The sequence below is a fragment of the Pangasianodon hypophthalmus genome, chromosome 8 (genome assembly GCF_027358585.1).
Source record: "Pangasianodon hypophthalmus isolate fPanHyp1 chromosome 8, fPanHyp1.pri, whole genome shotgun sequence".
NCBI classification, from domain to species: Eukaryota; Metazoa; Chordata; class Actinopteri; order Siluriformes; family Pangasiidae; genus Pangasianodon; species Pangasianodon hypophthalmus.
This window is the reverse complement of record NC_069717.1, coordinates 24,805,324-24,829,494: the sequence shown is the minus strand read 5'-3', so window position 1 is coordinate 24,829,494 and position 24,171 is coordinate 24,805,324. Positions and strand designations below refer to the sequence as shown.

Genomic DNA, 24,171 nt, shown 5'->3' with positions numbered 1-24,171 from the left:
CCAGCAGAACACAAACACACACCTCTTGATGCCCTGGAAGGTGCTGCTCGCCATGTCAATAATGCCCCCTGTTGGTCGAGTCACGGCTCCTACAAGACCTTTGCCAACACCCTTAAAGAAACCTGCTGCTCCCTCCTTCTGAGCACCTGCACACACAATCACACACACACACACACACACATTTTAGCTATGTCGAAATTCACTTGACGGAAATATAAAAACACTTTGTCTTACACACTATCTTACCTTTGATAGGTTTAGTAACGATGCCTGTAATACCACTCACAAAGCCCTAAATGGAAACAGGGACCAGAGCATTACTCAGCCACAGAGCAAATAAAAGCACTTTTGAATTTAAAAAAAAAAAAAAAGTCATTATGATTAAAGATTGAAGACTGGTAGCATATCAACATTGATACTATGATTATAAAAATGAACAGAAAGCCAAAGACATAAAAACGGACATCAGTGAGAAAGCAATACAGATTCACTGGATATGTTCCACTAAAAATGTTTGGAAAAAAAAGAAAATGAGGCTGATGAGGGAACAACTGTTTATGGCTGTTATAATGTAAATGGTAACAGCAGCTAACCTCTTTTGCAGATATTTCACAACATTAAATGTAACCATAAACAGATAAAAAGTATATGTGGTTCAGTAAAACTTTAAAAACATAATCGTCAGCAAATTGCTGTGGTATAAGAGGAATAAAACACTTCGGGACGTGCTTTTATAGGAAAAGAATCAACTTCGAGGTGGCAGATATAACTCTGCTTCACATCAAGCCGCATTACACCTCTCTTGTGTTGAAGTTGTTGATTATTTTCCTATATCCACATGCTCTGTTGTGTTTTACTTATTTTATTTTTAGGTGTTACGCACAGAGACAAGTCCTTTCCCTCCTCTGGTGAGACCCTCTTTCAAGCCGCTTGGCTGCTTGTTCATAGCCTCCCTTCTTTTCTGCTGATACTCCTCATCCATTGTCATGGCAGCCACGCCTTTAGCCATCGCACCCGTGATGCGAGATGCTGCTCCAGCTAAACCCCCTGAGACACAGAGCATGAAGAAAACAAGTCAGAGGAATAATTGACTCCTGAGGAGACATTTTGTCCATGCAAAGCCAGTGTGTAAATATAAGTTTTTTTTTTTTAAAAAATAAAAAATACAACCTCTTACCTACTGCACCTCCAACCAGAGCCTTCATACCCAAAGCCACACCCTCCATGAACTCCTCCGGACCCTGAATTGCTCCCTGAGGAACACCAACACAGAGACATATTTATAAATGATTTTTAAGTAATCTCCACCATTGGAATATGACTATTTCCCTAATAAGAGTAAAGCCTCACCTGATATGGCTCATAAAAGAAGGCCTCAACTCCCTCTGACAAACCTCGGATCAGACCAAACGGGTTGCCAAGGACATCTAATCCCAGTACCAATACATACATTTGCTTGATAGCCTGGAGAACACAAACAAACCAGCTTATAAGTGCACATGATAACATGTGTTGGCAATGTGGGAGGTAGGAGGTTAAAGGTGACCTGTTTGGAGTAATGGCGGATGACCTCCCACTGGAGCTGCTGCGTGGTTCGGAACTGGAAAGTCAGCTCAAAGAACGCCAGCCTGGAATAACACACACACACACACACTCTTACCCTTAAAGTCCTGAGATCTAACAGCAGGTCCAGATTACATACATTTTCTCTTACTTTCACTGTAGTTACTAAATAATATGTCTAAGATGAATAACTGAATAAGCAGCGGTGACTTCAAGGGTTTAAAAGTCAACTAGGCATGTAGGTAATCAGGTATACAATGTATTGCAATATTCAATATTATTCAATATGAAAGTCTGTTTTCTTAACATCCACTTGAGGGCAGCATCGGCAACACTACACAAAATCCAAACCTAGTGTGAAATCCAAAACTACCCACACTGTCTTAGGAAGTGTTAAGGGATGAGGCAAGTGTGAAAGACAATAGGGAAGTTCGAACCACAGCCACCACAGCTGTACCAGAGTGTGGTATTGTAACACACACACACACACACACACACACACACACACACACACACACACACACACACACACACTGTTCTTTATATCTCTTGCATCTGGCATACAAATGAATTCAGGTAACGCATGATATTCAACAACACCTGGTCTATATTACATGTTGGCAAACTCTGGGGTTTTTATGCGCTGGATTATGATATACTGATAATGTGGAATATAATAAACTCTGTTTAATACAAAACATAACATGATTATTTCCAAAACCCACACAGTCACCTGACTGATCTCATAAAGCTGTACTAAGCATATACTAAGTAAATATCTGAAGGTAGACTGCAGCTTGAATGGTTTTTGTGTTTTATGATGCAATAACGCTTGCATGTCATGTGTTTAATACTAACTCAAATTTTCCAATGAGATTTTCAGATCCCTGAATGCAGCCAAAAGAAAGCAGTAAAATCAAAACAGGGACATTTTTTCCACTTTGATTACACACAATGATGTAATCATAGAAATGATAAAAGTTAGGGTGACTTTATGATACAGTATAATTCAGAGTATTTGCTATAGTGAAGAAGGAGGTAGAGTGAAGGTGATTACTTGAAGACGACGTCCTGGACATCGGTCAGTGTTGCTCCGATACTCTTCAGCAGCAGGTTAAGGGATTGCACAGGAATCACCTCAGTCTCTCTCTTCTCCTTGTTCCCATCCTCACCGCCAGAGCTCAGAGAGAAGCTCAGATGGAGCTGAGGAAAGCAAACACACCATCATCATTACTTGGTCATAACTGTGTAAGCCAATTGAGACTGACAGAATTTTTCTCTAGCCAAGTGGAGAATTTAATTTTATTTAATATCATAAAACCAGAAATGCTGTCTACATAGTGGGGTTAACAAATGCAAAGAAAAATAAGGAATATTCAAATGTAATCTGAACAGCTGTAGAGCTTGTATCGCATAAACCAAGGTTCATTTGTATCCGTTTATTAAGCATTAATAAGTTTATAAATTTATTTATTAATAACTTCATAAATAATCACATCTTCAGCTCAAGTTTTTTTTTTTTAAATGATGCTCCCCAGCACGCATTATTATATATATATATATATATATTATAAGTCATTATTTAAGGAATAAAATGAATAATTAATAATTGAACAGTTTCATGTGGCACTATTCTAGCATTTGATACCACAGCAATTTGTGAACAATTATATTATATTATATTATATTATATTATATTATATTATATTATATTATATAAATTTTTAAAGCTATAAACAATCATTCACTCACTAGCCTAAGAAGAGGGAAAATACAGCTCGTATTGTTCGTGAATTAGGACACAACTTCATTTATTTTTGTATTTAATTAAAAACAACAATTTTCAAATTAGAAATACAATATGAGATAATCGGAATACAATACGGTAATCTGGCTGACTTGTTTAGGAAATCTGTGTTTCAACAGACTTATATTAGACGAGTAAAACATGTAGATGTAGATGAGTAGAACATGAGATCCTTAACACTCAACCGTGAACTTTTATTTTTAAACACAGATGAAGAAGCAAATGCTAGGTACCAAACCTTAATGGGTGAGATGTGGAAGTACTCGTAAAGGCTGATGGGGGACGTGTCTGTGGCGGACACGTGGTTCAGTCCTGTCTTTAAATACTCAATGTCCTTCTCAAACAGCTCCACCTCAAACACACAGAGAGAAAGAGTAAACAGCACAGACATAAACATTGTGATTAAAAGTCTTATACACAATACTCCACTGTAATTCATTAAAACTTTTTTTTTTAAACAGTCAAACAGGTGCTCACTATGCTAACACCAGAACATTGACCAAATCAGAGACCATTAAGAAGCGTGTGTTGTATTAGTGTGTTTATATTACCTCCTGTTCTGAGGTGACAGTGGCAGCGTTCTCAGCAGTGAACAGATCCAAAATGGCGTACAGGAAGCCTAGGTCCAAACGTAGGTCCATTTCCTGAATCAACACCTTAAAATACCTGTGGGCATGAACATTCATTACACATAATGACACTGACACATTGGAAGTACAGGCACAATTACAAATTATGCTAAAGGTAGAAAGAAAGAGAAATACTTAATGCGCAGGATGTCTGAGTGTCCTGCTGCTCTCGTGATGAGGCTGAGGTCAGTGAACGGTTTTGCCTCTTTAAAAGAAAAATTACATTTCATTGATTGAGCAATTCTTCAATAAGCTTAATCATTTTGTACGTTGTGAGTGTTATATTGCTGACCTGAGTCCATTCTGACAGATTTGGGAGGCTTGATAGGGTAGAACACAAATGGGAAAATGGCTCCAGGAAGCTGATTTTGGATCTGTACACACAAGAAAAATGTTTTTTCCTATGTGTGTTAGCAAGGTAGCAAAGGATGTAAGCGAGTATACTATGTGTTATGAGTTCATGTGAGACGAACCTGAACCCTGTTAATCTGCACGCGGTACGCTTTCTGTCTGGCTGAGACGCTGTACTCAACCTTCAGAGCTGGAAGAAAGTTCCTTCGGAGGGGTGCGTCATAAGGCTGCAGTATCCTCATGTCCAAACCATTAGGAGTCAGATTCACCTGAGAGAGAGACAGAGAGAGGAAGACACAGATACACAGAGAGAGAGAGAGAGAGAGAGAGAGAGAGAGAGAGAGAGAGAGAGAGACAGACGGTATGTGAGATACAGAGAGATAGAATAAGAGAGAGACAGCCAAAGAGAGAATAATAAGAACTATTTAGAGATATTATAATAAGAAGTATAAACAGCCTACTGAAACATCACGATTCTTCATGCATTAAAGACATCTATTAAAACATTTAAAATATCTATTTAAATCATTTTTAATGCCAACGAAATTACTTTAAATGGACTAGAAACACCTCTACTCTCAAAAAATGCTTGGATGAAATTAACTACATGATGTGCAAATTTGAAAATGTCCTCACATCCTCACACTGCCCGTGTTTTTATGGTGCAATATCAGTCTTTCAGTTTACATGCAGGACACACACATAGTAGTATTTCTGATGACAGGCGTGCTTAGGTGAAATCGGTGTGATTTGTAACCTGGTAGCCGTTCTCCAGGTCTAGGATGCTATGATCCACTGGGCTGCTCTCTGTATACGCTTTGTAGTGCTGCTCTAACATCTCAGCGTCTTTCCCGCTCATAACCTTCCAGCGGCTCTTCTTCTTCGGCTTGGTCTCCCACACCACGTCAGAGCTGCAGGCATAAACACATCAAGCATATTACAGATTTATTCACAATATTCTGCAACATTGTATAAAACATAAGATATAAACCATAAGATATGGTTGAAGAGTGCAAATAAAAATATTTTTAAAAAATTGTGTTTGATAATTATTGACCCAGCAGAGACTCTGAATCTATGAACATTACATCATCTCTAAAAGGACGTTAGGACGTAATTTTTAGAGCCCTCTTATCGCATGCAACTTAACCTGCAATGACAAAAAAACACTGACAACCTTTCCCCCAAAACCACTGTATTAATATATATTGGATAGTAGTTTTTTGGCCATTTTGTGTGTTCTATAGCCTGAAGCCCACAGTCCCACTCTACGCTACCTGGTGATACCGATGTAGGCCACCTCCTGGCTGGTGCTGTTGTTGACCAGTGAGATGCCCATATCCTGCAGTGAGAGGCTAATTTCCTGTTCGGCTAGCTCCACCCTCTCGCTCTCACATAGCAGCTTGTAGACACGCCGCTCTGTGGTGAACAACGCCACCCGCTGAAGGCCCTCATAAAACGAAATGACGAACAGCTTTCCCTCATCGTTCATGTCCATCAGCAGGTCCTGTACACACGCAGCAGGTTGTTTATTTCTAGTTCATTTTTGTCTGAACTTTTGTTTGATTTCATGCTATTGAAAAAAAGAAAAGACACAAAACTAAACTCCTCCCTAAACCTAACCTTTGTCGCTTTTTATGTAAAATGAGTCATTACTCGTTTCTTGTTATTAGTACATTTAAGTACATTAAGCATGAACAATTTCTAACTTGTACTCAAGTACAACTTTGACTTGCTACCTTCCCTCTTGCGTAAGAATTTTAGCCATAATTTCTTTACCCATAATTATACTAAAGTACAAAATTTTCTGTACTTTGTTTCCCATAGTCAATAGGTCCAGATTCAGGAGTTAGTTCCTCTGTGTCCTCACCTCCTCATTCTTTAGCTCACCACTGTAGGGTCCCCAGCTCCAGCGGAGAACTCGAGATCCTGTGGGCTCGGCCCATGTGTAGTAGACGGCCTGGTCTGGACCCAGCTCATCCATCTCCAGCTTCTGAGAGCTAACAGAGTGAGGCAAGCAGCAAGTTAGAATCATCACACACCACCAACCACAATACCACTTCTCTGCAGAAAGTATAATGCAGTGTCTTGGAGTTTGGTGAATGCCGTTTCTGCCTTGCTGGAGCTCATTTGCATTTGGCAAAAAGGTCACAGGCGAAACACTACAGTCACTATGCAGCCTATGGAAATAAATCATCCAGCACAGAGTAAGATCAGTCTGAGAGAGAGAGAAGGTCTGAGTTTAATGGCATACTCCACATGATCCAGTCTTACTTAAGAGGACAGAAAGGAACAGTTCAGTGCAGTGGAAAGACAGATTGGAAGACATGCTGTATACAGAGAAGGGGTGGACGATATGGCAAAAATATCATATCATGATACTTTACTTTGCCAAAAAGTGCCAACGAAACATTGATGCTGCATTTATAAACTGGGAGAGTAACTCCACTTCACATGGGGCACCACCCTGTCATTAATTATTTTCCTATAACAGCACTCCCTGCCATGCTTTATTTCTTATTTAATGTTGAGAAAAAAATATTTAATATTAAGATTCAAGAATCAATACAAATATATTTAACATCCAGTCAGACACATGTATCAATAACAGTGGAGTCAGTGTTATCAACCATACTCCTGGAAAAATGTATTATGATGTTATTTATCATGATACTTACATTGTCATATTACCAGCCCTAATACATCGGAGGACATAAATTACCTCAGAAAACAAAAAGTTGACAATCTGCAGCTATCCAAGAATCAAGAAGCTACACAACCTACGCCAGCCAATCACTGTTTTCATTTTGGAGTGGAAAAGCTGAAATATATTAAGGACAGAGAGGAAGACATGCTGTATACAAAGGAAGAAACGAGTGATCACAGAATCAGATAATTTATTCCACAGCAACAGAATCCATCCAAAAGCTGCAAAGAGGAAGCAAAGCTGAAGCAAATAACGTAAGAAGAATTTAAAAAATGGTTTATTTACCAATTATACCTTATATATACCAAGTTAAACATGAATACAAAATGATTTTAAGTAGCCTGACTATATGTCCACATAACTGAGATGAAACATAAGGAGAAGTCCAGAGTTTTCTCTTAAAAAAAAAAAAAAAAAAAAAAAAAAAAAAAAGAGAAGAAAACAGAAATTTTCATTGTTGCAATGTAAATGTGTGTTTGTGTACCAGTTAGACTGTGTGTCCTGCCCCCAAGTAGAGGATCTACGCTCCATGCAGCTAAACATGTAGCAAAGGGACAAAAAACATTGAAGGAGGTCAACATAAACAGTTATTACAAATGCCAGACAAACACAAACAAGACTAGACAATACATAGCAAAAAAAATAAATAAATAGACTAAACAAACCAAGCACATCAAACTGAACCGTCAGTTTCATCAAAGAACAAAGCGAAGCATTACTGTGTTTCAGGGTTTCATTAGATGCCTTTCCCCTGAGGAACTGTGTGTGACTACATCATTAAATCAGTATGTTCCTGATTGGAATCATGCTTACAATCGTGACCCTGGACACTGGAGACAAATTAAAAACAAAATAGCTGGGAAGAAACCTACAATGCATCAGTACCGACACTGGTATCAATCAAACACTGCTCGTTTATTACTCCTACTCCTAAAAATGCTTCGATATCACATGATACTATATGACGTAAGCTTAGAGTCTGTTGTCTTGCTGATCTTGGATGCCAGTCAAAGTAAAGCAGACTATAAACTGTTCTCTGCAAAAATATCAAGAGGAGGAACTATAGCACATTTATACAAGTAACCTGGTAAAACATCTTAAACAAAAAAACACCAAGGATTTTTTTGCCAGCGGTACACAGCAGAAATCAACACAGCAGCACAAAGCTATGTGAGAGAAATTACCAGCTCTTTGACAATAAGTGATTCTGATGCAATGAAAACAAAAATATACTTTACTTAAAGAGGTACGGAAGAGCTTCTCCGAAGCGAAACAAACGTGCACCCCTACTCGATCCACGGTAATGAAAGTAGCCAGCTAATGCACTTCATTTAAAATCAACTAGCTAATGTTAAAAAGATTGAACCTTGTAGCCTATCTGTATCAAAACCCAAGTGTGCTCATCTCGTAGCCACTATATAGAGTGGGGAAACTAGTAAGTAGGTTAATATGTAGGTTTCTTGTTTCTATATCAGTATCTATCAATATCAAAAACATGTACTTGCATTCATTCAGAAAAAAATGGTATTGATCCAACCTTATTAAAAAGTATAAGCCATTTCTCTGTTTCAACGAGGAACAACTTCCTTCAACTTCTGTTTATTATGCTCAGCTTATCTGATTCTTATCTTCAGACAACACATATGAAGATAAAAAAAAAGAGATTTCTCCATCTCAAGGTACGTTTTGCCCTGGTTCAGGTCTATCCCTCACCTCTGGTGGAACTCCAGTGTGTTTTCCTTGGTGTGGTTGATGATAAGAAAAGGAGCTGCACCATCGTGGTAATCTGAGAACCGGATTACAGCCGAATGCTCCGTGAGGTTCACGTCAACGATGATACCACCCAGCTGGAACCCACAGAAAGAAAGCACAGCCCGCATTACTGAGCGTGTTTTTCTATCAATGGGTGTTTACGAGCTTTTTGTTTTAAACTCACAGTGCTGTCAAGGAGCAGTAGGAGGCAATTCTCAGGTTGATGGAAGGCGATGGCTTGAGCAGCTGACTGGCAGCCGTCCACCTTCACTCTGAGCTTCTTTGAATCTCTCTCTGGCCAGAATGGAGTGGCAGTCTGTGAGAGAATTGGTTTCAGTTAAAATCAATTTCCAATTAGAGCTATTTGAACGAATTTCAATATTCGATTACTATTCAGATATAATCAAAGGCTAAAATCTACATTTTATGTCTGATCACCTAATATAAGTTTGTGATGTTAAAAGTAGTTAACATCTACCAACAGGCATTTAGAGGAGCCATGTTTTTTGTTGTTGCTCAGTCTCAAATGATTCTCTTTTGGGCATATAGTGCACTACGTAATTTCTAGCAGTATGTCACACCTTATGTAGTAAGTATATGCAGTGAATAATAAGTCATTTGCGATTTAACCAAACTGTCTGCTGGAGTAAATACAGGTTGAAAAAAAGCACAATTTTATATGGATCTTGGGACATTAGAAATGTAAAACCTGTAAAAATATTTAAAAGTGAATGTGAAATATTAAGATTTTTAATAAACGAATGATATAATATGTTGATATGTTAATATGAATGATATGTTGCAGCATAAATTACAGATAGTAAACCTTTTAAATTATTAAAAATGCATAAGCATTTCTAGCTCTACTTTCAGTACCAATTAGGTGTGAATACAATTATCTAGTGATTGAGGGAATAAAGCACTGTTCTTACAGCTAATTAAATCAACATAAGCATCAACATGAGTGCTGACCTCTCCAGGTTTTGCCTCAGTCCAGTCATCCTCTCCCTCTTCGCACACTCGGATTACGTGCTTTGTTCTGTTCACAAGCATGTAGAAGGGCAAGAACGTCACCAGGCGTGTCAGACTGAAACTGCTCGTGTCAATCTTCACCCCCACCTAAAAGCAATCAGCATGTTTGCATCAGTATACTGTACCGATGGATGTGGCACAAAGACAGAAAAAATACATTATATAACGTATATTCGTACAGTGTATATATATTAGTGTAGTATATATATATTCAAAATTACACTGTATGAATTATACACCTCCAAATGCCCAACAATCATATTCTGATATCTCTGGATTTTGCTGTTACAGTTACAAGATATTTTTGTAGAATTTGAATTACATTTAAAAAATACTGCTCAACACAATTTTTCAACTGTCACTGAATTCAAAACCTGAGCTGATAAAAGTGTAATATTAATATTAGACAGTGCAACCATTTTTTGCCTGTGACCTACGTACACTATTTAAAATAATTACTCACTAGGTAATCTTTGGCCCTTCCTTTACACTTGACGTCACCATAACTACCGACTGTGTCTATTGAGAAGTCATCTGACAGCTCGCTGTCTGAAATCATCAAGCGGACCTACGGAAAGAAAAGAGAGATTAGTTTGAATTAGAACAGATCCCGGAAACTGCAGTGATGTTGCATTATGTCAGTGCTCACACCTTGTTATTCTGCAGAAAGTTGCGTGGTTTAAAAGAGAACAGCAGGGGCATGTCGTAATCTTTGGGATGCTTGCGATGGATGTCATCGGCTTTATACTGCAGCAGCCTGCCTGTCTTGTTCACCATCCAATAAGGAGAATGGATGGCTACCACTACTTGGCCCACCTCCTTCTTCACGTGAACAGCGATATCGAGCTCTGCCTTCATGGCCTCCCCGTCTACCTCCTCGTCCGAGCGGCACGACTGGAATGTAATGAAACTGATCTCGTCGTGGTCGGAGCGGAGCTGGTAGTGGGCCTCCCAGTCCTGCTGCAGGTAGCCGAGGAGTTTCAGCTCCAGACTTGAGTGGTCCATGATGGCCGTGTGAAGCTGGGATGAGTGGCCTTCCTTCAGCATTGTGGGCGAAGGGCTTCCGGTTACCTTCAGTCAAAAACACGCAGGCGGCATTTTTATAATGTGTTAGGATTTTCAGCTTTAATGCATATCCTAGGATTTCCTATACTTTAGTTAAAGTAATGGGGCCTTATAATTGTCCAGTCACTTTGATTTACTACTTCTACTCTTTTCATAAGTAAGCCAACCTGACCTGTGAACAAAACTAAACAATTCAGCATAAAATGGTACAACTGCAAATACTAAAGGGTAACTCCATAGCTCAAACAGCACAGCATAGCACAGATTCCTAGCATTCAGTATTAGCAAGACGATAGATACCATTAAGCTGTAGGTGATCGGGTAGGGCAGAAGGTTCCGGAGAAGCACGGGAGGCCACAGATGAAGGACGTATGGTTGGTCAAACTCTTCCTGAGTGCTGTGGGACATCACAGTGTCCCGAACGGGAACCATGTTGACCTTGAAAATGCGAGCAGCGTCGCCACGGTGATGGCATGTCTTCTCCACACATTCATCTGGTTTCTGACTGAGGTTTTCGTAGCTGAAGCTCTCAGAGTGCTCGTACTGCTCGTCTCCCTCGATTACAGGCTGCAGGGTAAGCTCCGCTCTGCGAGGACACCATAGCTATGAGTGCACCAGGCCAACTTACTGTTCTAAACTGACTAAACAAATATTCATATATTACATACATTATAATATGTACAAAACAGTTTGTTCTACTCATTCACAAACTCTACACAACATGATGGGCAACATGGAGGTGCTGCTCATTATTCTGAATTTCTTAATGGCACATGCATGTGCCTCAATTTTTCAGAGAAAGAGGCCAACGGGATGCAAAACTGTCACAGAGAACCTAAATCATTATTCATTAACAAATAAGAACAGAATAAAACACTTGGGGGAGTGCAGTTAATAACTGCACCATTTTTATATAAAAACAATCAACGATGAAGTGACGTATTACGGCCTGAGACAGAGTTACTGTTACCAAACCAAACCAAACATAATAACATAATATAAATAACATAAAAACATAATAATTATTTTTCTATAACAATGCAAAGTGTTTTATACCTCTCATAGCACAGCAACATTCCAAGCGTTACAATGTTGTATTTATTAACAGAGTTTCATTTGCTTATACATTAAATGATGAAACAAGTCAGTTCATGTTATCACTTACATTATAACAGTTTAAATGGATGTTCCCTCACCAGCATCTTTTTCTCTCAAAGTTAATGAGACCAAAAAAAAAAAAAAAGTCCATCCTTTGTGCCGGAAAATTTAAAGGAACAGCTTTACCTCTGACTGTTATCAAGTTTCTTACAAAAATGCTAAATAAACACCTCATTTCAGAAAACTTCTTAACACCTTATTCACAATTACACACACTTTTTAAAACCTGTTGATGAGGAGCGTCTGCCCTACAAGTCCCTGTGTAAGTTACTATGATAGTGTATTAGAACAAGAGCATTAACATAAACTCTGCTGTTAGAAAAATAATCAACACCCTCAGAATCTGTACTCTGCTCTGTGGTATATATAATGGAATTATACTCATTGCGGTCGTGGCATCACATGAATGTTTTTGAAACAAGATGACATTTTAGTCAATTCTAAAGTTACAAAAGCTTTGCAGAAGACATATATAAATTATAAAAGAGGCTGGAACAAGTATAGTTTCCTTCCATTGAAATATCTTTTCCTGTGCTCACAATGTTTCCATGGTAAAGCTGATATATGCGTGTAACTGCTAAGGAGCTTTATACCTGTAGGAGCCGAGAGGGACGCAGAACTCCTCAGTGGGTGAAGAGACGCCCAGACACGTGGAGCCCTCAAACACCCGGAATGGCAGCGAAAAGTGATTAATGATCTGGATACAGGAGAAAAGTTCACTGTCATACACTGGTTATTATTAACTAATCAATAACTAAACACAGCTGCCAATCAAGTGATCTATAAAGACTTTAAAAATCTACAGCTTGTACATAATTTACTTTTCACATTTAAACAATACTTTAATTGAGCTTTGCTTGTATGTAAAATATGATACGTGTCTGGTGTTTAAAGTGGCAGATACCAGGAAAGGTGACCGGATCTTGACAAACTTGCTGCCTTCGTTGGAGTAAATCTGACAGACGAAGAAGCGTGTGACTCCAGACTCCAGGTGCATGACGCTGTACATGCCACGGCCCACTTTGATTAGCGGGATGACGCTGGCTGCGGTGTGGCCGACAGGGGCTGGAAGCATTCAAACAGGAAATTAGTGCGGCTGTTCAATAGCAGTTGACCATATTTGCTAGTGCACAGACCAGCTACCAGTTATGATTTCTTTACTTTTCAGCAGTGACCATTCTATTGTTCTTATATATATAGTTTGTTATACCACAGCGCCACAGAATTCTCAATTCTGATTGGTCAGAAGGTGTTGATTAATTTTTTATAATAGCAACTCTGACAATAGTGCCGGCTGTAACACAAATCATGGGTTTATATTAATGCACTGGTTCTGATACATTATCATTTCTACAGTAACAGCTAATGGTGGACGGTGCACATTAATTTAAACAAAAATGTTTAACGCAGATATGGTGAAATTTTTCTGTAAGAATAGTTTGGTGAGGGAACGACTGTTTAGAACTGCAATAACATAAGCAATTAAAGTAACTAACTATTTTCATTGATGTTTCGCAACATTAAATATAACTATAAATGGATAAAATGAACAGTATGTCATTTATAAAATAAATGAAATTAAAAATTGTAATCATTTACAAACTGCTGTGGTTTAACAGGAATAAAACACTTCAGGATGTGCTGTTATAGGAAAATAATCAACTTCAGATTGGTAACAGTAACTCTGCTTTGTGTCTGGCCACATCGCACCACCCCCTCATTGACTAGTTTCCTATAGCAGCACAATCCGTCATGTTTTATTCCTTAATTTTAGCTGTTTTAGTTTTAGTTACACTGAATAATATGAAAAATCTTACTAGGCTGGATGTAGTTTTTGCTGCTTAGACTGGTCATAGCTGAGAACTGGTCAGCATCTGCAGCAGTGAGTGTGTAGTCCATGTTTAAGCTCTCTCCATCCTGTAGCTCCGCCACACGGTCTTTAGACTTCTTCCCGATAGGCTTAAACACTTCGCTGTACAGAACAGCCACTGGCAAACCTAACCGATTCTTCACCACGAATGGAGCCTGGTCCTTTTGGAAACACTCCGCAGTCTGCTTGGCAGCTTCCGCAAATGCCTGGGATAAGATTGTGAAGAAAAATATAAATCAATCAGAAGTGCTTCAAGAGAAACCTTTCACCTTAAAAGAATATTTCACAAAATCCTATCTCTGTTTACACTAACAAAGCTTATACCACTCTGTAGTTGAATTCTTGATTCTGATGGTTCAGAAGGTGTTGATTAATTTTCGATAACAGCAGATAATAGTGTTGGTTCTAATTCACATTGTTTCAGTAGTAAACACTCATTCACAGTGACTTGTCACACAGCAGAAACTCACACAATTAAAGGCTAATAATAAACAAATTTTAAATAAAATGTGTTTTTAACCAAGAAAAACAGGAATTACCTCATGTCGTGAATGTTCCACAACATAAAATGTATAAAAAGTACAATGTGTCATCATGTAGTATTTTAAATTTGTTAGCATGGTGTAAAAGGAGTAAAACACTTCAGAACATGCTATTAAAGGAAAATAATCAGCTTCAGGGTGGTAATTCCAGTAGCTGTAACTCCACTTCTTCTAGCCACTTTATACTCATTTCCTAAAGTCCCATTCAGAGAAAAGCCTGAACCTCACATTACATTTACGTTATTATTATAATATTACTCTGATGTAAATAAGCAGGTGAAACAGGTGAATGTTTTCATACCGTTCCTAAATTACTCAGCATGTTCAGTCCACACTTGGAGAGAGTAATGTTCAGCTGGTCTTTGCTATTGATGCTGATTACTGTTTTGTAATCTGGTACAATGTAGTCCACCTCATCGGAAATACCGGTCCGCTTCACTGGCTTTTTCTTCATCTGCGTTTAAGGAAGAACACTATTTAATTAAACAGCATTTCGATGAATTTACCTTGCGTCAGTATTGTTGGTTGTTTTTTTTAGTTTAAGAAGAACATTTATTAACATGTGACCTTCAGTTCCAGTGTCCAGGGTCTGAAACCATCTTTAGTTTCGTCTTCAAGTGGCTCCAAAAGTGGCTCCCACACTCCCAAAATCTCGTTATAATAATTGACCTAAAACACATGCACATAACCACAAATTTATAGCTATATTCATATGGAATATAGCGTAGTTTCAAGGAATACCACAAGCTGATATGGTCAAAATATCACTTTTCTAAATTCCTTCAAAGTGTATCTACTAGACTCTGTCTAAGACAAACCTCCATGTTGAGGTGGCACTGCAGGTTGATCAGGGTGCTCCAGTTCTTCACATCTCCATGAAAAGAGGATTTGGCAAGCAGCATGGGGACGGTGCGATGACCCACACCTGCCTCTAGAGTCAGGCAAATGGAGGAAATCCTAAGCTGGAGTGACTCGCCCTGGGGGATGAGCGGGGCCACAGACTGGGCATCTTCCTCTCCCTCCTCCTCCAGGAACCAGAGTTTGAGGTCCCTCCAGTCCCTGCGCTCCCACAGGTCAGGGGGCACCGGGCTCTCTAACTCCTCAGGGGTCTCGGCTGCAGGGGTCAGCGCTGACTGGATAGTAATGACTGTGTTTATGATGATGGGTGACACCTAGGAGAGAAAAAAAAAAGAAAAAGTCAGATATGATGGAGGTAAGATGAAGATAAAGTGGTCAGATGTGCACTTCCTCAAAGACCTCTGATTTTACCTTCAGGGTGAGGGAGTTCATGGAGAGCTCGATTTTCTGAGGCTGAGCAGGCAACTGTGTTTGTTTGAAGAACACCTGGCACGGCTGCAGCACAGTGGTGATGTTGCTCTCATCTTCCCCACACACAAACGGGCACGCTACCACCATCAAGTCAGTGATGGCGGCCGTCATGAGCTGACCGGCAGCGTCATTCTTCATCACTAGCTCACACTGCGTGGTCATTACGAGGGCCGGGGCATCGGCGCGGCTCAGATCAGCCACAAACACTATCTCAGGGTTCTTCACCATCACGTTCATCTCCGTCTTTGCCACCACGGGCTGAGCAGGAGCTGCTGTAGAACACAATCAGGAAAAAGAAAAACACAATGTATTCAATATACTAAAAAAAAGCTGCCAAGATTTACAGTAATAAAAAATAAATGAATTTATAATTATCATTATAATGAAAATTAGATCTGGATGAATGATTTGGCTTTCTTGACTGCAAGTGATTCATAACCAATATACTGAATCTTAATTCCTTCGCTATCTGTTTCTTGGATAATTCTTAGCAAATTAGTAATATTTATTAGCAGATTATTAGCAAAATCACCCGGGTCTTTGGTGGAAGTGGATGCTGGTTTGCTGCTCTTGGGTTGGCTGGAGAAGCCCTGATCCATGGCTTTCAGAAAGACATCGGCCACCGTGAGCAGGAACTCCATGCTGGCGCAGAGGTAAAGATCCTGAACTACGGTGTCGAGGGTGGTGCCATCCCGGCCCTGGCGATAGTTCACCTCCACCATGACGTTCTTCTCAGCACCCTTTCGCATTGCCATCATCCTGACTCACAAAAAGTCACACACATGAACACATACACATAAATACAGACATTAGATTTGCCTTAGGATAAGGTTGATATAGCATTTATGTTTGCGTATGAGAGTAATATACAGATTTATTTATTCATAACCTCTGACCTGGAAGTGATCATGTTGACCCTCTTCCTCTTATCATCCAACAGGCATTCAGCGAGTTTGACAGAGGCCTTCATGGAGCTGTCTGAGAACATGTGCACTGCAGTGGAGATGGTGCCCAGGGTGAACTCCGCCAGCTTCAGCTGTTCATCATGGGAGTCCAGCAATGCAGTCTGAACGCAAACACACACACACACACACACACACACACACACAGGTAGGTGTCATATTTTAATATTTAACTTTATAAAAAAATGCTGTATTACTACAAGGGTCTCTATAAATCTGAGTGGTGCTGAAGTCTACACCACTCTTTGGGTACTGAAATTTGATATCTGCTGGTTATGAGCTTCTTACAGCTATGCTGTAGATGTTGGCACATTAACATCTGTAATTTCAGTGCTAGCTACATGTGGTGCAATTTCCAGAGATCACGTTGTGTTACCTCACTTCCACTTGAGCTGTAGAGAACCAGAGTCATTGAATCAAACTTGAAGTGGAGTTTTAGCGTGCTTTTCTGTTTGGCAGTCTTCTGTCCCTCCACCACTGCTGCTGTTACTACTGTTGTCCCTGCTGTTCAGTTAAAAATGACAGACACCTGACACTCATATTCACTTATAGAACCACTTCACATTTGCTGTTAAAGTCCCCCTAAGTTTCACACGTGTATATAATGAAAGCTTCTCCCACATTCTTGGAAGGAATCTGGAAGGAAGTTAGCAATGAACAACTGTTATTGTGTCATAATTATGTAAGTGTTAATCAGGATCCAGTATGTGAATGTGGCCCATGTAACATGGTTTACTTGGGGAAGGGAGTGGGGGGTGTATGATTTTGCAGTAACAGATGTTGCTGAGACTGGATTCTGGAAAATCTGATTTTAAAATGTTAAAACTTGTGAGTGATTTACATGCAAAAGAGAAACATATTTCAGTTCAGGAAGGTCTGTGGCTTTCACAACTATAAAGTAAAAAAAGAATTTCAACATGTGAGGGGTTTTCCTTGAATGCCACACATTTACTGCAACACACTCTGTGTGTGTGTGTGTGTGTGTGTGTGTGTGTGTGTGAGAGTGTGTGTGTGTGTGTGTGAGTGTGTGTGTGTGTGTGTGTGTGTGCGCACCTCCAGATTCCTGGGAATCTTTGGTAGATGCAGTCTCTGCCTTATCAGAACTTTTAGGAGCAGGAACTGCATCAGAAGTCTCGGACAGGTTCTCATTCAGAGTCCTCAAAACCACAGTTAGGTCCTCCTGACTCAGGATCAGCTACAGCGTAAGCACGCGCACACACACACACACACACACAAACACACAAACACACACACAGAATTTAGACAGGTAAATATACTCTCACCAAAACAACACAATGGCGTTCTGGATAGACAAGCACACACTTACACTCAAGGGCTTGAGGTGTGCGTTGATCTGATTGTCAGGGATGCTGTGATACCAGGAGGCAGAGAGATTGCGCTTGATTGACAGGTCCATGTTTACAGGCTTCAGTAACTGAATCTCACTCTGGAACTGGCCATCCTTAAATGTGGTTCTAAGGACACAAAAAAACACAATCATCATTCATATTTAAAGTACTAGTTTGATTCACATGAATAAATTCATTAAATTCAAATTAACACAGGAACCAGCTCCACACCTGTACATCTTCAGCTCACTCAGGGCCACACTCATGATGTCCAGGATGGGGGGAATCTTAGTGTGTGTTTTACATGGCACGATCTCAAAGTGGTTCTTGACCGTCACCAAACCCAGGTCAGCCACAATAACGTTAGTGGAAATGGAGGATTGTGGGAGGAAAACGACGGGTGCTTTGATGTTAACATTCAGTGAAATGCGAGTGCTTTTCTCAGCAAGCTCCAACACGCCCGTGGCCGCTTTCTCTGCTGCCTGCACTGTGACCTCTGCTAGAGCATCTTTAGCTTCCTGGAAGTTATTGATGAAGGCCTAGAGTGGAACCAGTAAGAGAGTGAGAGATATAATGAATCTATGGAAATTAGTATGTCCTGCTAACCATGTAATATAAAATCATTCACCACATTGCAGCATACATAAATAAATCATGGGTTAGGTTCACTGAATGTTAACACACTCACCAGTATTGAGGAGACAAACTTGTTGACAAAGATGACCTGGATACAGCCCACGGTCAGAGTGACGCTTGTGTCCACTATCTGCATGTCTGTGTAGGCGTCTCCATCTGTGGCGTCCACGTAGTTCACCATGTGGAAGCTAAACACGTCCTTATCCGCTACAGACACTGCCTAGAGGGAACCATTACACAGAGTCATTACAATTTTTCTAAATCTACACCTTTTTAAGACCTATAACTGCGTGAGGTTTACGGTTATTTGAATATATGTTGATTCTGCTCAGTTGAATCAGTTCAAACTATGGCATCTGACTCATCTAGTTGCACAATACAACTGTTTTTAACATGTAACACTGACAAATATTATTGTGCACATTTAAATGATGTGCTTTTTTTAATAGCTCACTTGTTAAATAAATCTGTACTGAGGAGTATGATTTTTCTTTGAATAGACACTGGGCTCACTACCTTTTTGTACAGAGCATCTTTGTCACAGTCCAATATGACAATATTCTTCAGATTAGCCAGAATTTCGACTGATTTCTTTTTCATCTGTACTTCAGACACCAGACCTGAAAAAAATAGAGACAAAGAGAAAAATACTTCAAAAAAAATAATAATAATAATAAGAGTGCTTTATTCTCTTAATCTGTGTGTCCTGACTATGTAGGAAAACCTACAGAGATATTCCTGACAACATGAGCTGCTTTTAATAAAAGCTATGAGCTTATTTTTTTCAAAGCTGAAGGCATAAAAATAATTTCCACCTTGCTGAGATTATGGTTGCGGGTAGAATAATGTTCAGGCACAGATCTTTCTAATTACAGATAGGTAGTTACATATGCTACATACACATGTGTAATCCGATGCCCTGAAATGTGTGTATGTGTGTCTTGTTACCTTCTATACTGATCTCAGAGATTCTGGCTTTCTCTCCTCTGATGAAGACCTTCAGACAGGACAGATCTGCTCTGAGGTGCAAATTCACCACATCCTCAAACTTTGACTTCTTTGTAGCTGCAGTGAGGGGGAGGAACAAAGAGATGGTGGATTAAAAAAAACTGAGAGTGTGGAGGACACATGTTTAATCATAAAGGGGAGAACAAAAGAGGATTCAGTTATTAAAATGAAAAACACCAAATTATAGAGATCCAGTCCATGAACAAGCAAATAAACCGAGAAATGTAACGCTATAGCATCAGTAATACAAGCCCAGCGTAGCCAATGGGTGATCGTATATAACCACACATGACTCCTCTGATACTGACAGCCTAAATTAAGGTAACATTACAGGATTTCTTGGTAATGGTGGACTCCTCTTTCTTCTCCTCCTCACTGTCTCCCTCTCCCTCGTCGTCTTGTTGGGGCGCAGGCTGCTCAACAGGCTCCTCCTTCTTTGCAGGAGGGAGGAGGCCGTTCAGGAAGTTCATAGAGTTGAGGAGGGCTTCAGTGTGGAGGTGCACATCCAAGGAGGAGAAGTTTACCTGTCATTTTTTGGGAAAAAAAAAAAAGTAATAGTTTATATGGTGATGATTTCTGCGAGGAGATATCAGCTAGCTAGCTCATAATAATTTGTACATTCCAGATAGAGGTGCAGCCTGTGAAATTGGCTTCCCTTCTTATTTTTCATCTTCGTCTGACAAGCTTTCATCTTTTATGTCAGAAGTTAGATTCATGAAAAATATACCGTTTTACACTATTTTTGACAATGTAGTCCTTTCAAGGCTAATAACCTTATCAATATTACTTAGCATTATTTACATAGATCAGGTGGCAAGAGCATTAGATGAAGCATATAAGTCAATTTGCCAAACACTCCAGCTGATCCACGTTTCAGCACAGCTTCCAATGTCTTAAGAATTATTTTGGTAGCTAGGTGTTCAGACTTACCTTGATAAGCTGTTCTGTGTTTTTATACACTGATTTAAAATCTGGAGCATTCTTGTCTGCCTGAACAGGAAGAAAAAGACAGAGCGAGACTAAGTGTGTGCACTTTACTCAGTTCTCCTAGACCACCAAATGCAGAAACAGACAGCACTTACCTTAATGTACTCCAGCATGAGCAGATCCTGCTCTGTGTTATCCCGTGTGGTGATGAGGTGAACCCTCTTGTTTTCTCCATCTTTAAACACAAAAAGACAAATGATGAAATCCGTCTGACTTGCTGAAAAGGGTGATCATGGCAATCAGCATGGGTGTGTGCATTTAGCAGGACATACCCATGTACTCTGAGCACTCCAGGCATATTTCCTGCAGATAAGTGTAGGAAGTCATATCAAATGTGCGCACTTTGAGCTCCGTGCCCAGACCGTCGATATCCAGACGCAGGACGGGAACCTCCAAGCCCGCTGAAAGGCGGCAGAGCTGGATGGACAACTGCAGAAAACAAAGAAGAGGAAAAACAGGAAGTAATTCCCCACTTGAAAACAATAAGAGAGTTACCCCATACGTGTACATGGGAGTTTTAGTTATGATGTACTCAGGGCAGAAATGATCATGATTAGTTCAGTCAGGCAACTAAAAAAAAAAAAAAAAAAAAAAAAGACTGGGAAGGAGTTGGAGTAAGGGCCATATTTATTATTGTGACAATAATAATTATTGTGACATGGGAAATTAAAAAGCTTACTTTTTTTTTTTTAAAGAAAATAGGGTAAAGCACATATGAATTTAGATCCTTTGTGAAATTTTGTCAAATTTTTTTTTCTTACTTAATAAATGAGGAATGTCAAGGGAGAAATGTAAATATAAACATGCCAAAGAATCATAACGTTTTAAGCAAGGTAGTTTTCACACCTTGTTTATCTCAAAATTCAGCAAGAACTCTGTCATGTTCTTCTTGGGATCATGTTTCACCATCGTCTTCCTCTTTACAGAGGTTGATCTCTCTAGGGAGCCAGAGCTAGCCTCGAAGAATGGCAGATCCTCAATTGGAGAACTGGGTGCATCAAAGAACAAATCCTCTTCGGAACCTGATAAACACACACACCACAGGTATTTAGTGTACACTAAAATATCCCACACTCTGAACTTCCTGCAGAGCACCATTAAATCAGTTATTAAAAATGAAAAGAATATGGCACAACCACAAGGCATCCACCAAAAGCCAGTGACCATGTAAGGAGCAACCAAGAGGCCAAGAATACCTCTGAAGAAGCTGGAGAGATCCACAGCTCAGACGGGAGAAGCTGTTCATAGAACTATAGCAGGGACACTCCGAAAAGCTGAGCTATATGCAAGAGTGGCGAGCCATATGAAATCCCAAAAGACATGTTGGAGACTCAGCAACTGGGGAGAAGGTTTGTCTGGTCTGATATGATCAAAATTGAACTTCTTGGCCTTGGTAGAAAGTGATATAATTGGCAGAAACACAATGCTGCTCATCAACCTGAGAACATCATTCCCACTGTGAAGCATGGTGGTGGTAGCATTGTACTGAGCATCATCATTAGCTTTTTGTTTGCTTCTCTGACTAATGTCTTTTCTTATCCAGTCAGAGTCACGGTTGTGTCATATCCTTTCCATTTTCATTAATGGATTTAATGGTGCACCACAGGATGTTGAAAGTTTGGGATATATTTGTATAACCAAACCCTGACTGATACTTTTCCAGAACTTGTTTTGATAGCTCCTTGGTCTTCCTGATCCTGTCTGTTTAGCCACATTCTTTGACAAACTCTGGAGCCTTCCAGGAACAGGTTTGAGCACAGGTGGAGTCCATTCAACTAATTATGTGATGTCTTATACACCACAACTAATTTAGAGGTTTCACAGCAATAATTTTGCAAACTCTATTGATTTTTCTCTCCACTTCAATACTATATATAGAGCATGCTTGACTGATAATCTTCTGTCCAGCGCCTTAACTATTCTGTGCGTATACATGTGTGTGTCTAACCTGAGTCAAATATTATCGAGGAGCGCAGGTCAACCATAGCTGGTTTTCTGGGGGTCAGCTGAGGGGTGTCTCTCGGTTTGAGAACCTACAGATATACAAAGGAAACGCACTATTTCACACGCATGCATATGAACAGACTATATAAACCACATACACGCCCTCACTTTTCATGCAGCAATAATCTTAAACAAATACACTGCATTCTAACCGAAGGTGCAGTTAAAGGCACACACCCTGGGCGTAGTTTGCGGAGCAGCAGTCCGAGGCGAGGGCCGACTCTCAGGCAGTGGAATGCTGTCGATCAGCTCCAGGATGCCGCGGACTTTGTCATCGGAGATGCGAAGGGAGAGCAGACAAAGCTCGCCAAATATCTTAAACCTACCAGGCAGGAAAAATCCAGATTAACATTACATCATTACTGATTTTCGGGAATGCTCACATGCACTTTTGCACACTATAGCTTTATTCAAAACTAAAACTGGTGTAGTCGTATCCTGTCTGTTTTTATTTTTTTTTTTCACTGTTACAAACCACTGACACTGGAGACTCTTTCTATAAATGTTGAATAAACAAGTCCTTAGAGAAAGTTTCACCATATCAATGATTAAATGTTTTTTTGTTAAATAAAATTAGGCTTAGATTACGTAGATTATCCACCCTACACGTTCCTGTGTATTTTAATGTATACTTCATGTGTATATTAATATTAGAATGAGTGCTTTAATATAAATTTTGCAGCTGGAACTACTGTCAGAACTGCTGTTATAGAATTACTCAACATCTTTTGACCAATCAGAATCACAAATTCAGCAGTGCTGTAGTATAAAATCAATCAAAGGACAGCGCCCTTACTTTGGCATCCTTGAGTCAGTGACCACCATGGCTCTGCTGAAAACCACCTTCAAGTCGACGGGCTCCAGAATGTGGAGGGAAGACTGTCTCAGCTTCCGAGCCTTCTCCCAGTTCTGATCTGAAAACAAATCAGCCACTGTGCTTTCTAAACTGTGTGTATAAGTGTGTGAGATAAGAAGGATGGAGGAGTTCGTACCTGCTTTGGAATATAACAACTGCAGGCTGGTGAGCTGGACATCAAAGCAGTCATAGGCTCGAGACATGATGTCCTCAATGGTGTTCTTTCCCACTGAGAGCTGTGGCAATTTGGCTCTGCTCTGACTTGACATCTGCATGACGCACACAGATGATGGTTAGGATGGAATAAACTATTCCAGGTATGTCTGCTAGTTTTGAAGTATTTTCCCACATCCTTCCTCACAAATTTGTTTACATGAATGTCTAACGAGTCTACAGAATTATTTTCCTGATCTCATACACAAAAAAATGACATTTTGTAATTTGACATTTTGTGAATCACAAATTGAGAGATTTGTAAAGCTAAAAAAAAATGAATGTAGCATGTTTAATGAGCCCCATATTACAGATCTGAATCCTGATAAATTTCATAAATTTGAAATTACA

The 24,171-nt window shown here is 39.7% G+C and overlaps 1 protein-coding gene across 2 annotated transcripts in view; it reads right to left on the bottom strand.

The window, feature by feature from the left end:
- The window catches only part of vps13a (vacuolar protein sorting 13 homolog A), a 46,743-nt gene that overhangs the window by 7,241 nt on the left and 15,331 nt on the right, over window positions 1–24,171 (bottom strand). Inside the window, exons 21-67 of one of the 2 annotated variants that reach the window (XM_026925769.3) lie at window positions 23,744–23,876; window positions 23,548–23,665; window positions 22,929–23,073; window positions 22,696–22,780; window positions 21,594–21,769; window positions 21,020–21,176; window positions 20,843–20,922; window positions 20,691–20,750; window positions 20,092–20,284; window positions 19,701–19,817; window positions 19,269–19,372; window positions 18,805–18,972; window positions 18,348–18,655; window positions 18,095–18,242; window positions 17,821–17,962; window positions 17,144–17,271; window positions 16,702–16,871; window positions 16,338–16,564; window positions 15,746–16,077; window positions 15,295–15,648; window positions 15,044–15,145; window positions 14,778–14,930; window positions 13,882–14,140; window positions 12,969–13,129; window positions 12,658–12,761; window positions 11,207–11,492; window positions 10,493–10,912; window positions 10,305–10,409; window positions 9,782–9,928; window positions 8,994–9,125; window positions 8,771–8,904; window positions 7,542–7,592; window positions 6,221–6,350; window positions 5,628–5,857; window positions 5,108–5,261; window positions 4,473–4,619; window positions 4,292–4,373; window positions 4,135–4,204; window positions 3,922–4,036; window positions 3,609–3,722; window positions 2,621–2,766; window positions 1,547–1,628; window positions 1,351–1,464; window positions 1,178–1,253; window positions 884–1,047; window positions 247–292; window positions 23–146 (exon numbers count right to left, since the gene is read on the bottom strand). In XM_026925769.3, coding sequence (XP_026781570.3) covers window positions 23–146; window positions 247–292; window positions 884–1,047; window positions 1,178–1,253; window positions 1,351–1,464; window positions 1,547–1,628; window positions 2,621–2,766; window positions 3,609–3,722; window positions 3,922–4,036; window positions 4,135–4,204; window positions 4,292–4,373; window positions 4,473–4,619; window positions 5,108–5,261; window positions 5,628–5,857; window positions 6,221–6,350; window positions 7,542–7,592; window positions 8,771–8,904; window positions 8,994–9,125; window positions 9,782–9,928; window positions 10,305–10,409; window positions 10,493–10,912; window positions 11,207–11,492; window positions 12,658–12,761; window positions 12,969–13,129; window positions 13,882–14,140; window positions 14,778–14,930; window positions 15,044–15,145; window positions 15,295–15,648; window positions 15,746–16,077; window positions 16,338–16,564; window positions 16,702–16,871; window positions 17,144–17,271; window positions 17,821–17,962; window positions 18,095–18,242; window positions 18,348–18,655; window positions 18,805–18,972; window positions 19,269–19,372; window positions 19,701–19,817; window positions 20,092–20,284; window positions 20,691–20,750; window positions 20,843–20,922; window positions 21,020–21,176; window positions 21,594–21,769; window positions 22,696–22,780; window positions 22,929–23,073; window positions 23,548–23,665; window positions 23,744–23,876 — 7,193 coding nt within the window. The remainder of the gene's footprint in view (window positions 1–22; window positions 147–246; window positions 293–883; window positions 1,048–1,177; window positions 1,254–1,350; window positions 1,465–1,546; window positions 1,629–2,620; window positions 2,767–3,608; window positions 3,723–3,921; window positions 4,037–4,134; window positions 4,205–4,291; window positions 4,374–4,472; window positions 4,620–5,107; window positions 5,262–5,627; window positions 5,858–6,220; window positions 6,351–7,541; window positions 7,593–8,770; window positions 8,905–8,993; window positions 9,126–9,781; window positions 9,929–10,304; window positions 10,410–10,492; window positions 10,913–11,206; window positions 11,493–12,657; window positions 12,762–12,968; window positions 13,130–13,881; window positions 14,141–14,777; window positions 14,931–15,043; window positions 15,146–15,294; window positions 15,649–15,745; window positions 16,078–16,337; window positions 16,565–16,701; window positions 16,872–17,143; window positions 17,272–17,820; window positions 17,963–18,094; window positions 18,243–18,347; window positions 18,656–18,804; window positions 18,973–19,268; window positions 19,373–19,700; window positions 19,818–20,091; window positions 20,285–20,690; window positions 20,751–20,842; window positions 20,923–21,019; window positions 21,177–21,593; window positions 21,770–22,695; window positions 22,781–22,928; window positions 23,074–23,547; window positions 23,666–23,743; window positions 23,877–24,171) is intronic. The other variant, XM_026925772.3, reaches the window with a different exon arrangement.